The sequence below is a fragment of the Diabrotica virgifera genome, chromosome 7 (assembly GCF_917563875.1).
Source record: "Diabrotica virgifera virgifera chromosome 7, PGI_DIABVI_V3a".
Classification (NCBI taxonomy): Eukaryota; Metazoa; Arthropoda; class Insecta; order Coleoptera; family Chrysomelidae; genus Diabrotica; species Diabrotica virgifera.
This window is the reverse complement of record NC_065449.1, coordinates 67,759,776-67,776,340: the sequence shown is the minus strand read 5'-3', so window position 1 is coordinate 67,776,340 and position 16,565 is coordinate 67,759,776. Positions and strand designations below refer to the sequence as shown.

Sequence of the window (16,565 nt, the reverse complement as noted above, 5' to 3'; positions counted from 1 at the left end):
ATATGCAAATACACAGTTACACTTTTCCATAAGTTTCAAAATGTTCTGATACAGGGTGGTGGTATCAGAAGTTTTTTTTGCCAGAAGTATATAAAAATACAAACAGATTGCTGTGAAAGTTGAGACTAGTATTTGATACTAGATATAGGGCATGATACTAGAAATATTACATAGAAGACATCAGCTAAAGGTGTTTCAAATATGATATTTTGGATAAAGATAGACGGAGCACAAATTTGGAATATATCAAATATTTTCGCCTGCGCTTGTGTTACTTAAAAAATAATAAATATTTCACAACTTAATAAAACAATAAATTTGAAAGTAAAAGTAATAGGTTTGGGTTTAAATTATATTGAATAAAATATATTTTTTTTGAATCTAGCATTTTCTTCAGTATTATAAGGAGAAATAACTTAATTGTTAAAAAAATTTATGTTGAATCACTAAAACTTTTGAGCTTTCCCTCGTAAAGCTGCTGACTCATAAATATAATTTAAAAAACTTGTTTTAAAAATTTGTAATTTCTAAAGTATTTTGAAAAATACACATTCAGACAATATTGTTTAAATTAATGTAAAACTCACCAATCTTAGGTCATTGATCCCATAGAGAACAGCACTCAAGTTGTCCTTAGTTGGCGCCATATTTTGTTTTGCGTTTCTGACCGTTTCACAGACCAAACCACGACAATGTGTTTGTTCTTGACTGTCGTTTCAGCTTATATAGAATGAAATACGACGACGTAGTATTGTTTATTCATTTTTGATAAGAATTTTAAAGGTGGTAGGCAAAACTTGTCAATACGCTACACTACTACTACAAAATGAAGGCTTTCTCATCTCGCTTGCAGAAAATAACTGGAACAAATCAATAAATCACAAATCAGGATATTACATGCTGAAAGGATTTATTGCTATAATAAGGTCTAGTTAGATTTTTATGATTTATGTAATTACAAATAATTTTTTTGACATTGTAAATTATTTCTCTAATTATGTTTTCCTGTCATTGACGGATCAAGGGGAGGGGCGATGGTGGCGATCGCCCACCCTCTCATACTAAGTGATTTATTTTTTTTAATTATACATAAAGATTATAAAAACATTCATTTTCTTTTTATAGAAATTTAGCGGCCCTCCTTCTTAACGATGCTGGTAAGTGGATAAGTGGATAAATAGTTTTCCACCTACCTCTACCGAAAGTATACTTTTCCTGACCTGATTGTAGGGAGCAAAGTCGTACGTTTCCTCCCTAGAGAGTAAAAGTACTTTTACTCCCTAGGGAGGGAAAGTAAAGTGACGTCATGGTATGCCATTGATGAAATAATTTTTGAAATATACACTGTTTTGCATGTACTTAACTTACCTTATCTGACGATTTCGAGTTTTTCTAAAGATATATTTTTTCGGCCCCCCGTTAACGAACTCCCCTGCGTTAAAAGCCAATATATGGTAGAGGTACATTTACAAGGCACAAGGTTTCTCCCCATGTAATAATCTGACGCGCTCGAGTAACTGCAAAAATCTCCGCTTGGGCTTCCCTACCCTAATGTACAATGCCAAATTGCAATATTTCTAATCGCTTTACCTTTGAATATGTGAAACACTATATTGTTTGCGTATATTTTCGTGTAATCTGTTCTTTATCTATAAATTATTGTGTGTTGGTATAACTATTTGCCGGTCGCTCGCCGTTAAAGAACAGATCTTCTTTGTTTGCTCATTTTCAATGTCGCTTCACCCTTGGCTTAAAAAAACTGAATCTGTTTTCAAACAATGAGTCTCAACAATTCAAATCTATTTTTCGACTTTGGTTTATTAGAGTTTATTAGGTTTATTATCTTTATCTATATTTTGGTGTTATACGTAGAACTTATTAGATTCTGAGGTTGTTTTATGCAATTTGCAATTAATTTAAATTTTGTAATATACAGGGTATTTCATTAATAATTGTAAATATTTTAACTGTAGATACCTGGGCTCAAAATATTACGGTTTAACGCAAATCACCTAGTCAGAAATTGCTTCTTAAAGGAGGTAGAGCTCTTTGAAGGTGTCTTGTATTTAGTTTTTTTAAATGCCTCAGCTTCTATTTTAGAGAAACGAAAACTGGTAAAAATTATCTTCCTGAGATAAATCGATTCCATAAATTGCGAATTTCTAGTACCGGTCATAGGCGTCCGTTTTGGGTAGGGCAACGGGTATTTTATCGCAAACTGTACTTGTTTTTGTTTTTTTCCTACTCCTTGTAAGCTTTGTCCATAAAATTGTAAAATGTTCAGTGACAATATAGTTATTTTCCTAACAAGTGCAGAAAGTCATTCTTTTCCGCACGCGACTGCAGTTTGCCGAACGACGCGAAGCGGGAGTTCGGCAAGCAGTCGAGTGCGGAAAAGAGACTTTCTGCAAGAGTTAGGAACAATATTTTTTCTAAGAGTCTTTAAAAAATTACCAAATCTTAATCAATTAATTTAATTAATATGAAAGTACATACACAAATTAATTCTTTGACAAGGTTGTCAAAACCAAACTTTCAATATAATTAGTTAGCATGACGACGATCTTGGTTTCCATGACGATGATTCAAAACGACTGTTATTGTCTACCGATTTGACTTTCGAATATTATGTCAAAAAAAATTTTATTTCATCGAATTGTCGCGTTAATTTCATTAAAACAGGAACACAATAAGATATATTTGAAATAAATTAGTAAATAATATCTAAATATTAGTTTATTGCATGTATTATAATTACTTTAAGGCCATATTAACATATCTAAATTAACACGCGTGCGGAAAAGTAAAAACCGCGTGCGGAAAAGTAACACGCGTGCGGAAAAGTAACACCCGTGCGGAAAAGTAACACGCGTGCGGAAAAGTGAAACTTTCTAAACTAAAATGCGTGCGCGAAAGTAGACATTTTTGCACGCTCGTAGAAAAAAGCATATTTCTATTCTATACTACGAGGAATAAGTTAGGGGTATATAAAGTTATGCTCATTTTCATAGTTGATTTTTTCGTGAACATATTCCGCTTTTTTTTAGATTTTTCTGTAGTATTTAGACAGGTGTGCAAAGGTTTACTCAAACTTACTCAAACTAACTTATGCCTGGCAGGGTATTTTATACAGGCGTTTTTGCTTCTTTTGTTAAACATTTTTTTAGCGCTATGTCAAATCAGTGGTGGAAGAGGGCCCCGCGACAAACTTTGATATGGGGCCCCTATGGGGCTAGCTACGCCACTGATGATTACTGTCCTCCGCTACGCGTCGGGCAGTAAACTTCATTCTCGGGAGGAAAAGTAGCACTTTCCTCCCTTGTTATACAAATAACTATTTCAATGTTTTCCACAAAAAGGATGTCAAAAGGGCGACGGAAAAGTACTTGACAGGATATCAGTAGAAGTAACAGATATAGTATTTATAACAGCAATATGAGCAAAATAACAAACGAGGAAGTTGCTCAAGCAAAAACAGGATAGAAAAATAAAAGAATAAAGAAACAAACGCCCGCATGTTCTCACAAAAGATAGAAACTCTATGGTGAAAAAGCTCTATGGAAAATACAAAAAGTGTTGCCAGTGACTCTGTGAATGTTGTGAGATATTTTATGTGTATGACTCAGTAAGAAATAATGTTAGGGCAAGTGTAAGAGAGACAATACTTTTTTACGGAAGTAGGATCGTGGATAAATTTCTGTAAAAAACGTAAGTGTTACTACGCCACTGGTAACAAATAACTTCTACTTTCATAAAACCTACCAATTAACTGTCCCGAACAAATTCCCAGATATCCTTGTTAGTAAAATTCGAAAGGTGGTTTGTGGTTTTACCTATTTACTTCTAGAAATTTCGTTGTCCCCCGCTTACACCCGTGTTGAGCTGCCCCCCCCCCCCACTTGCAAAAATTAAAAAACAAATAGCGCTGAGTTATGAGCATTCATATTCCGCAAATTAAAAATTTTGAGCTCGTTACACTGGGCAGGAATTTAATATTTTAGTGGGGGGGGGGTGACTCAGCCCCCCCCTACTTAAAAATAGGGATATTGAATCGATCTTTGCGGCAGAATTACGAGCTGTTTATGAGCTTTTGAAATTATATAGTTTCGATTTTTGAGCTCATCCCCTTCACCCCCAAACAACCCTTTAATTGATTTAACTTAAGAGAAACATGCTGAAAAAAATTTAAATATATCGTATCGCGGATATAATTCGTATAGCTTTATATATTCTACGAATAAACTCTTAAATCAGCGCTATTTGTTTTTTAATTTTTGCAAGTGGGAGGGAGGGGGCAGCTCCACAGGTGTCCCGCTTATTCCTTGGGCTTGGCTGAGTATTGCAATTATAATTTTAGGTAACAGTGACAATTTACTATCCGACCAAACGGGTCGTCACATTTTGTTATTTTTAGAGTTTGGATGCAAAACCCTCGCATATTTGTTAGTATTTGACGTTAGTTTCAGAGTTTTTAACTCTCGCGTATTTAGTATAGATATTGTGTGTCTACATAGCTTACAGTTTAAAAGTTACATGTTTCGCAAACGCTTATATTAGATATTAATCAAGTTTATTAATACTAAAGAAAACATCATTGGTTCATGTGTCATCAGTGGCATTTAAAACAGTGCGTAGTCATATAACTCCAAGGGAAAAAAACTGTAACAGTGCTCTCGTGTGGTGTGTAGCGGACTAATGTAAATTGGACATTAAAATGGACAGTTAATAAATGTTAGAACTTTACGCTAAAACTTTGACATTTGAGCTTAACTTAGTTATAATAGTAACAAAGTTAGTCATTAATGCCTGGTTGCACCAACAGATCTTAAGCTCCAGCTTAGCTAAGCTCTACTTATAGATAGGGCCTCCTTGAATATCACTTACGTTGCACCATAATTTTAGATTCTTACCTTATTATCAATTATATCTATTACTATATTATGGCATTCTTATTGTAATATATTATACTCGATATTATATTATATTAATTCTTATGATAATCTCGACTTAAGCTTAAGATCTGTTGGTGCAACCGGGCATTAATTACATATTTGTTAATGTTTGTGTTCTTATTTTCCACGTGAGTGGGCGGTCCTTTGAATTGTAATTTATTACATTGCTTATTACGCTCTAAATGGTAGTAAGATTGCTATCCTAAATTGTTGTTCATCTTCCTACATTTTTGTAGAACAAATATTTCGTTTGTTTCTACCATTTTTGATGGTAGTCTTCGAACCTTATTTTGAACCATTTTTTTCTGCCAGATTGATATATAACCACCTGCCAGAAGTGTATTGTCAGATTGTATCAGGGTCCAGTGATTAGTCATTATTTATTCTCATTGGTGTTTGATCAGATAATCATCATCACCACCACCCAGCCCTTTTCGTCCACTGCTGGACATAGACCTCCCTCATTTTTGTCCATTGTGCTCTATTTTGAGCTCTTTGCATCAAATTTCTTGACGTTTTCTTGAGATCGTCACTCCAAAGAGTAGGGGTCTTCCTCTACTTCTTTTGTCTAATCTCGGCCTCCACTAAAGTAATCTGTTCGTCCACCTTTCATCATTGATTCGGACGATGTGCCCGGCTCAGTTCCATTTCAGTGTGGCAATTCGGGAAATTACATCGGTAACTTCTTTTCTTCTTATTCATTTCTAAAGTGGTATTATCAGATCAGATCAAGTGGTGTTATTAAAGAAATTAGAAATTTCCTTTAAAAATTGAATTACTACTATTACAAAAAATAAGCAGATGAAAATAAATCCAAAATGAAACGAATATTTAATCAGAAAAATACAAAGGGAACATTGGGATAGCTTCTCAAAACAGATGGAACATAACTTCTACAGAATAAAAAGACAAATACGGAGAATGATCAGAGGACAATGAAAAGAGATGAACGAGTTAATAAAAAGGAGAAATATTCAGAATGGTAAAGTAAACAGTCAAGAAATTAAAAAATAGAAAATCACCAGGAGAGGACACGCATACAACAACAAACTCGTAAAGTACGTAGGACCAGATCTAACGAAACAATTATTAAAACTAATCCAGAAAATATTAGAACAAAAGAGAATGTCACAAGAATAAACTGAATGGAATTATACTTCTTGCAATTAACTAGTTTTGATAGGAAATAAGTCACAATTTTACTAAAAAAATGATTTTATTAACGTTTCGACGCCCAAATCGGGTGTCGTTGTCAAAATACAAAAATATTAATGAAATAAACAAAAATGTTGTTGCTTAGTAAAAAAATTCTTCTAATAATTTATTTAATCTGACTCAGTTATATCGGCAATTCAGACATATATTATACATTTTAAAGTAGAAGACTTTAAAATGATATTGCCAATATTTATGAGATGCGTTCCTGGGACGACCTTATTGAAAGATAGTTCATTAGATTACATGAAATCAACCCCAACTCAAGAATATCCGTCACAAAAAATCATAACATGTGATCTGTCTTTAAAAACACAACCACATGCAATGGTGACAGCAAAATTCTCGCGCTAGAGAATTGTATAAAAGTCTTCTATTTTAAAATGTATAATATATGTCTGAATTGCAGATATAAATGAGTCAGATTAAATAAATTATTAAAAGAATTTTTTTACTAAGCAACAACATTTTTGTTTAATTCAATAATATTTTTTGTATTTTGACGACACCCGATTTGGGCGTCGAAATGTTAATAAATCATTTTTTTTTTAGTAAAATTGTGGCTTATTTCCCATCAAAACTAGTTAATTGCAAAAATGCCACAAGAAAATAGCTTCAGAACAACAATAATTCTTGCAAAAGAACAACAAGGTTTTAGGCGGGGAAGATCATACACTGACGATATATATGTTATGGACCATATGATTAATTGGTCATTTTTTATAATGCCCGGGCTATATAAAAAATGCCCAATACTGTCGGTCAATATAATAAATACTATTAAATTCATCACATTGCCCGGGCATTATGTATAATGCTTGGCATCTACTAGACAGGATGATTAAAACTACTTTTATTTTTATTAAATATGAAATATAATTATTTTGATACAATCAAGTATGTAGTAAAAACTAAAATATTTCTTATATACTAATGAAAACAGTCTTGCAGTCTTCTGTGAAATGGCACATGAGTACATTTAATGAATAAGTATACATAAAAAATATAATACGTATTAACGGTAATTGAGGAAACCAAAAAAAGAATTCTGTGTTTTTATTTGCATTTTTTTCTAATGACCGAAATCGATGGTAACACACAAAGCGGCCAGTGAGAAATTAAATCGTTTTTCTTCTAAATCAAACTCAATTTTAAATAAAAATACACTTACCACCTTTGCGTGCTACATCATCGAAATTTATTTTGTATGAATGATTTACAATACATAACTATTTGTTGAAACATGTTCCACTATGGTGACACTTGGAGTTACATATTTTTTTTTCTTTACGACACTTACACTTATCAGATTTACACCCACCTTTACAACCGCACCTACTGTATCCTTGTCCCCCACAGTTAGAAGATTTTCTTGCGCATTCTCTAAGAGATATCTCAGTGTCTGGAATCTCTTCTATGGAGATAAACTTTTCTTTACAAACGGTAAACTGGTTTCTTGAATATAACTGATTTAGTATGCCATATTTTGTGCCTAGTTTGTAAAGCTTTTTTTCAGTTATCTCTGTCACGATAGCTAGTAGATTTCTTTGATCACTACGAGCTCGGTCCACATCTGGCACTCGTATCCTAACTGTGTTACCTAGTTTAGCCGATGGATATTTGGAATTGGAAAATTTTAACATCTTCTCGGCTTGTTTTTCTAGATTCGTCAAAGCCAATTTTCTTTTCTTCCTTACATCGTTTATTCTAATATCTATATTGGAATCCAGATTTTCATTATTTTCTAAATTAACTACAATAGCCGTTTCTACCGCATTTGTTAAAAATTCTGGAACTTGACTAGATTCACAAGATGAATTTTGAACATGAGATGAACTTGATTCGGGCAACATTATTGAAGAGTCCACATTTATATTAATATTTTGTATTATATCCGGTTCTGTAGATAGCCCAGCCTCTTGATTTTTGAACAGGACCTCTAAGTCTTCCTCCGAATTAACATCAGTCAGAACTTCTTGGGGTAGAGAGCTTTTTAAACCAACTTTCAACTTTGTGCCGAACATGGCTTCATATGGACTACAACCTATACCAGTGTGATGAGCTCTATTTTTCATTAGTTGAACAAAACGTAAGCCTTCAGACCATTTGTTTGTATTGTTGTCTTCTAACCACGAACTAAGCATATTCTCTACGTCTTGATTGGCCCTTTCTATAGATCCTTGACTCTGAGAATGCCTGGGTTTGCCATGTACCATTTTTAACTCGGGCCACATGCTACACAGCTCTTTGATAATATGGTTAGCGAATTCTCTGCCATTATCACTATGAAGCACACTCGGCGCCACAAATATTGTGAAAATATCCAAAAGTACATGCGATACTTCTTCTCCTCTTTTACTTGTAAGAGGTCGAAGTTGGACAAATTTGGTAAGATGGTCTTGATAAACAAGCACAAATTTATAACAGCCATCGGCTTGTGACTGCATATCGATTAAATCGACTTGGCATCTTGAATTCATTTCCTTGCTCAATATTGGTTTCACCACCAAGCCTTTCTTTGGAACATTATGTTTTTTCTGACAGGTCATGCATAAATTTAAATAGATAACAATCATCTCCCTTGTAATATTTTTAAATTTAGAATGTACTTCCTTCTCCATTCGGTTTCTACCACCACGCCCGATAGTAATATGAAGATCGGGCAATGTATCAAATATTTCTTCTGTATGGACGTAGTATTTAATTACGTTATCTTCTTTCACAGGAACAATCAATTTTTCTACTTCTCTAATCGTCATAACGTCGAATCTTCGTAAGCGCTGATAATCACTCGGCGTTTTATTTGTCTGTTTACTTTTAGAGTTTTTTACCTTCTGTATCATTTCCATGTAGGCTGTTTTTGTGAAAATTTGTGAATTTTGACTTTTTACTGAAACTAATTCAGTTAACCGATTGTTAAATCGATTTTTCATATCACTTAATGGTTCTTCTTTTTCCATAGTTCACTATGCAATACTTTATAAACAAAGAATTAACAAAGAAATGTCACAAACAAACCACTTGTCGTATATACCATTACTAACATTCAACTGCAATATGATTTATAAATAATGGCCGACGCGCTTCGGTGACTGTAACCTTGGATACAGCGCGTTGATTGGCTGCTGAAGATCGCATGATTTACTAAGAACGCCGATTTATCACATTGCCCGGCCATAGTATAGCATTTTTCATAATGACCAGACAATATGATAAATTGTAAAAAGTTATCAAATTGCCCGCTGAAGTTAGTCATTATTAATAATGACCGGGCATTATACATAATGGCTAACATAATCACTTTGTCCATAACATATATATATATATATATATATATATATATATATATATATATATATATATATATATATATATATATATAAATTGTTTAAGGAGGAGAAAATAATTGGGTAACCAGCTGAATATGGACAAAGTGTACTCTTTTTACTTATTCCAATATATTTCGCCCATTTTCATGGGCATCATCAGGGAAAGCTACAATGTTGGTTATTAGGTAGGTACATAAGATGAATTAGCAGTATACTTACTAAGTGAGAATTGTTGTCACGATGTTTTAAAAGAAGCAAATATAAATAAAATGATAAAAAACTAAAATACAGAAATAACATAGCACAAAAGTCCATAATTTAAAATATACATGATGATAGATAAAATTTATATATTGACACAATGAATTGAAAACAAGGTCTGACACTATTTATTTACTTTTATGTTAATTGTCAGTCAAATTTTTTTTTTTTTTGGTCATTATCCTATTAACTTAAACAGTTAAAATAGGTTATCAGCAATATAATAATCAATAATGACCAAAAAAAAAAAAAAAAATTTGACTGACAATTAACATAAAAGTAAATAAATAGTGTCAGACCTTGTTTTCAATTCATTGTGTCAATATATAAATTTTATCTATCATCATGTATATTTTAAATTATGGACTTTTGTGATATGTTATTTCTGTATTTTAGTTTTTTATCATTTTATTTATATTTGCTTCTTTTAAAACATCGTGACAACAATTCTCACTTAGTAAGTATACTGCTAATTCATCTTATGTACCTACCTAATAACCAACATTGTAGCTTTCCCTGATGATGCCCATGAAAATGGGCGAAATATATTGGAATAAGTAAAAAGAGTACACTTTGTCCATATTCAGCTGGTTACCCAATTATTTTCTCCTCCTTAAACAATTTAAATTGAGTCAGCTATTATTAAACCAAGTTTTCTATATATATATATATATATATATATATATATATATATATATATATATATATATATATATATATATATATATATATATATATATATATATATAATGAGGAAAGTGCAAGAGAAAGCATTAGAATATGACAAACCGGCATATTTATCTTTCGTGGACCTTAAGATGGCATTTGGCAGGGTCAAATTAAAGGAAGTTATTTACATATTGTTTACAAGAGTTGCGAAGAAGGAAATGAAGAAAATGCAATTGTTAAAAAGATCAAAGCCTACAGTACAAAGGCTTAGAATTAATAAGCTATATGAAGAAGAATATCTTTCAATATCGTCTGTACATTGACAGTATCAGTATCACTACCAATCAGAGTCAAATAACTACATCAAAATATAAAGTAAAAAATGCCAAATATAGAGAGAAAATTAAAAATCAAAATGGTAAATTTAAATTGTTCAAATTTAAAAAGTATTGAAATTCATAAATTCTTCTTTTTATGTTTTATTTATATTTTTTACATTTTTGCATGATCAAAGTTTTCTAATTTAAATAGCCTTATCAAAAAAATTAATTAAGGTTCACTTATTCAGAGAAGATAATCAGATAAACATTCTAAATGAGGGGCCAAATTTTTTGTAATTTATTATATATTTTGTTAATACCTATTCCAGTCGTCAGAGATTTGATTCCTACAAACGAGAAGAACAAGTTAAAACCTCAAAAACATGCAAAAAATTTTGCTACTCCTACCCATCGGCTTCCCCCTTTGTTTCGTCACTAGGTGGGGAATCTGCAAACAGACGTCGGAGGTAAACATTACCGACAGTGCTGGGTTCCTGAGCTGAAACCTCATCAGTGTCACGTCGACCATCAGGGTGGAATCGCCCATTAGGGCATGACTTCTCCCTGATGTCATTCTTTTGCCCGATTCTCAGTCGCTCGTCATCACTCATTAGCTTCCGTCTCTCGCACTCATCCGACCATCACGTCCTTTAATCCTATGCCGTCAATCTCTCATTCTTCCTACCTCTGCGGGACCAGTTCTGCCTCCTCGACACCTGCTAGAACTGCGTCTAGCTCTCGCTCTTCATTCTCTTTTATCGACAAAACCTTTTTCACATAATTGTGGATTTTGTCCCACCATCGCTCATCCATCACCATCTATCGGCTTCCCCCTAAAACCCCCTAGTAGGGGGATATCGATTTACCAAGAATCTGTACGTCGTAGAAAAAATGTTTCAAACAAGAAATGTATGTGAGGTAATTTTGAATAAACATGTATTGTATATACAGCACTTTTTGTGTAGAATAAACTGTTGTCTCAGAAACAACTCTTAAAGCGATCGGCGATTTTGAATGCATACGCGCACAAAATTAATTTTTTAAATAAAATTGGTATTATCTTAACGATAAAAATAACAAAAACGTTGCGCGATTTTTGCCATTTTTTTCGATTCTCATGAGATAAATAAAATCACTCCCATTAACCGATCGCTGTGGAATTTCCATTGTTAGAGCCTAATTATCAAAACCTATGACCTAAAATTTCGATTTTGATTTTTGGCAACGAATATGAGGCATTTGAAATACGCCTAACTACTTAAAAAGGGTACGTTCATAACAGAGACCATTGCATCGTATCCTTGCCACGAGCACAGTATAGGAGGAATTCCTCCTATACTGTGCCACGAGCATAGCATCGTACCCATGGTATCAGGTATGGCACGTAATGTTCCAAAATCAGTCGTTTTAGCGCATGACGTAGTAAAGATCCTTCTTCACGTAATATTTGAATGTAATTTTATAGGAAAGTAATTATACAGAAATGATAAAGTTGTGTTATTAAAATATTTAATAATAAAAATATTTTGTAGCTAATTTAATTTTGTTGATTTTCGGGTAGTTATTTTAGCGAGGTTTTGAAACTGACATTTTAGAAACTTGTTATTTTGTTAACACAGATATCTATTATAAAGCATTTTTTAATTATTACATATTTGTTTATTATACATACAGGTTGATCAAGTGGTACTCCAGAGTTCGATATTTCAGTTGTTTAAAGATACAAAAAAAGTAATATCCACATAAAAATGGATCGCTACAAATTTTAAAATTATTTTCAAATATACAGGGTATCCCACTTCTTAATTTGTTGATGATCACTTTGTAATTTAGGTACTCAAAATTTGTAGCTACACTTGAGTCCAGACCTGAGTACAAACACCAAACACAAAAACAAACAAATACACGAAAGCAAATAAAACTATATAGACACTAACGAGTAAATGCACTTAAATTAGACGAAGCAAGTTTTCAATCCTAATAGTAAATTAATAATATTGAAAAATATTAAAATTCACTAAAAGATTTTTAAATTGAAAACTTATTGGTACATTTTCATGGTAACACCTCCAAGACTTCTATAATTTGCAAGTCATATGGATGCTGCAGTGAAGACGAAAGGGAAGGAATTCTACACCTTGCAATTCACATCCCCCGTCTGCAGCCGGCAAAGTTCCAACTGAAAAATGCACCTGGTTACTCTACGGAGTAATACGAAAAATAAAATAAAAATGTGTACCATTTTTATTCGGTTGCAATGCGAAGGCAAACCAATCTTACTTTTTAATTAGAATACGGAGTGCAGTCCAGTTCCTTTAACCGCGATTTTCTGCTCTTATTGGAGCTTCATCAGAAGGAACGTAGGCACTGTTCTCCATACTCCAACTAAATTGCATCGAGAGGTTCTCCCACACATCGCAACCAAAGTGATGATAATAGGTGGCAAGCGCCATCTGGCAATTGAAAGACGAAGCAAGTTTTCAATCCTAATAGTAAATTAATAATATTGAAAACTATTAAAAATCACTAAAAGATTTTTAAATTGAAAACTTATTGGTACATTTTCATGGTAATACCTCCAAGACTTCTATAATTTGCAAGTCATATGGATGCTGCAGTGAAGACGAAAGGGAAGGAATTCTACACCTTGCAATTCACATCCCCCGTCTGCAGCCGGCAAAGTTGGGGGGATGCAGACGGCTGCAGACGGGGGATGTGAACTGCAAGGTGTAGAATTCCTTCCCTTTCGTCTTCACTGCAGCATCCATATGACTTGCAAATTATAGAAGTCTTGGAGGTGTTACCATGAAAATGTACCAATAAGTTTTCAATTTAAAAATCTTTTAGTGATTTTTAATATTTTTCAATATTATTAATTTACTATTAGGATTGAAAACTTGCTTCGTCTTTCAATTGCCAGATGGCGCTTGCCACCTATTATCATCACTTTGGTTGCGATGTGTGGGAGAACCTCTCGATGCAATTTAGTTGGAGTATGGAGAACAGTGCCTACGTTCCTTCTGATGAAGCTCCAATAAGAGCAGAAAATCGCGGTTAAAGGAACTGGACTGCACTCCGTATTCTAATTAAAAAGTAAGATTGGTTTGCCTTCGCATTGCAACCGAATAAAAATGGTACACATTTTTATTTTGCACTTAAATTAGTTTATACAAACTATAACACATATATACTATCCAAAAAACTGAAAACGATCGCTAAAAACGAGTTAATTATAAGAATTTTACAAAATAATCCACATAATAGTAACTACCATTACAAATGATGGCTCACAGGGATCTTTGCTACGTCACACGCTTGACCTCAGCTGTCAAATGGCATGCGCAAAATTGTACCATCATCGTACCTACTCTTCGGTTTAAAACAGACGAACCACTCTGCAGCGTTATTGGCGAGGAACCGCAAAGTGGGAGACGCCTGGTGGCGATTTTGAAAAGCATCAACTCAAGGAAAACATTGACTTTGCCATTAACTTGTGTACATATTTGCGGTCAGTTTATGTTGTAATTAACAATAATTTCGACTTAAAAAAACTATTGCAGTGTTCCTCAGTATTCATTCCTATTATACTCTACGTAATGACCTAAATTAACCAATGCCAAATCACACATTTTGTTAATTTAACGTTTGTATTAAACGTTGTATTTTTTTAATATTTAAGCGACTGCAAAATTAAATAAATGAATAAAATGTAGTATATATTCTGTACATAGAATGTACATTGTTATGAAAAATATCCCGACCACTTCGTAATTTCCAGAACACAATTATTATAAAATAAATTCACCTACTTAGTTTCCAGTTTTTATTTAATTAAAAATTGTTATCTGTCGGTGTAAAATAAACTGTAGTACACCTATTAATTAAATCAAAAACAAAATTAGAAATCCTAAGATAGATTAATAATTTTTAGAACGCTGTGTGAATATCGGGGGCCAGATTTTTTTATGAAAAAAAGGTAAGAACAAATCAGTAGTTAGCCTTAAATTTTAATGAATGCATACAGATTAAACATAATTTTGAGTCGTCTTTAAGTTATAAGATGTCTTAGTTGCAAAACTTAGTGGTTACTTTGGCAAAACACCCCTGTAAATGATTTTAATTTAACGTTTTAGAACTGTGAATTCAAATGACAAAATGAATTGTTTTCCTAGCGTTGTCGTCCATCTTTGAAATTTTGAGCGCCCTCTGTTGGAATTTAATTTTGCGAATTCTGTGGATCCACAAAGTGGCTGAAACAGGCGATTTTGTAGCCCCAATGATATTGTAATGGACGCCACCGTGGCCAGCCACAGTCGCTCGTGTGGAATGGCACGTGTAATTTGCATAAGAATTTACGGTTAATAATCGGAAGCTACTTGGTGGATCCAAAGAGTAAACACAACTCCTGAGTTATTAGAATAGATAGAATGACAAATGAGATGTCGAATGAGAGCTTAAAACCCAAAGATGTTATTAAGGGGGTGGGGGTATGGTTTGAAATCAACATATTAAGCACATTTTTGTGAATTTTTTTCGAAGCTATGGTACAATTATTTTATTTTTAAATTAAATAAACATAATATTAAGTACAATTTAAAGAATATTTAGAAAAAAATGCAATCCAAAATATTGTAAAGTTAGCCATTGGTGACAAATTTTGACAGGCAGCTCACAAAAAAAATGGATTTTGCGGTGGACATCAGAACTCGTCACTAGATCATACGAAACAAAAAATTCAAAAAGATTTAATTAGCCTATGATTTTCACGAGGTCACAACGTCGAGTTTTTTTTATTTTTAATGATTTTTGAGTTTTTGGTATCACTCAGAAATAAAAAAAAAATGAAATTTTTGGTAAAAATTTTGTGAAAATCAACAGATTTATTATTGTTGAACAAAAAATAAGCAAAAAAAGAAAAATATCTCGACGTTGTTACTTCATGAAATGTCTCAAGAAAATATGTACATAGTCTGGGCTGATTATCGGAGAATAGGCCATTTTTGGGAAAAGTTATTTACCAGCAATTTTATTGCTGAAATCGAATTATAAGATCCTATATATTAATAATATAGGTATGCAAAGTCCTCAGATAGTGTGCTACTTTTTTTATAAACAAAATGGCGCACGAAAATCGTGTTTTTTTCAATTATTGCTCTATAACTCCGAAGATTTTAACTTTACAACAAAAACACCGAAATAGAAATTCACCGTGATTAAATTCTGCATAGCGACGCGTTTTTCTCGATCCTCTCCGACGAAATTTTTCCTCGGAAAATGCGGGTTTTCCCAACAAAATCTTTAATTTTCAAATAAAGTTTTAGATAAGTAATTATCTACCAATAATTAAATAATTTGGTGACTTAAAAGCCTTTTTGGTTTAGATTATAGTTCCAGAAGCTGATGAAAATTAAACGAATATTTTAGCAACAATTCAATTGTTAATTAATAATTTACGGTCGCAATAATAACCAAAATAATTAAGATACACTGATCAAGATTTGAAATCTTATAAAGATGTGATGCCTATTTAATATTTTGTCGACAAAATATGAATTTTTTATTTTTTTGCATAATCTTTAAATGTTTAAAAAAAAATAGTTATAAACAAATTAACGTTTCTCAGAAAGTTTTTATTATATTATAATTTTAAAAAATGACTAAAATGCGCATTTTAAATATCTTTAAAATGAATGCTTTAAAACTTTTTTGCAACCATTTGTAAAAAAGTTATGAAAGAGCAAAGTAAACATAAGATTACTACTGTGTTTATATTTTTTTTAATTCTTTTAAAGCGTAAAAATGAGTTTAAAGTACAAGCT

The 16,565-nt window shown here is 32.5% G+C and overlaps 1 protein-coding gene across 1 annotated transcript in view; it reads right to left on the bottom strand.

Moving 5' to 3' along the window:
* Nucleotides 1-16,565, bottom strand: part of LOC114325206 (sorbitol dehydrogenase) — a 224,720-nt gene that overhangs the window by 76,860 nt on the left and 131,295 nt on the right. Inside the window, exon 2 of the mRNA XM_028273206.2 lies at nt 588-860. Coding sequence (XP_028129007.2) covers nt 588-647 — 60 coding nt within the window. The 5' untranslated portion in view covers nt 648-860. The remainder of the gene's footprint in view (nt 1-587; nt 861-16,565) is intronic.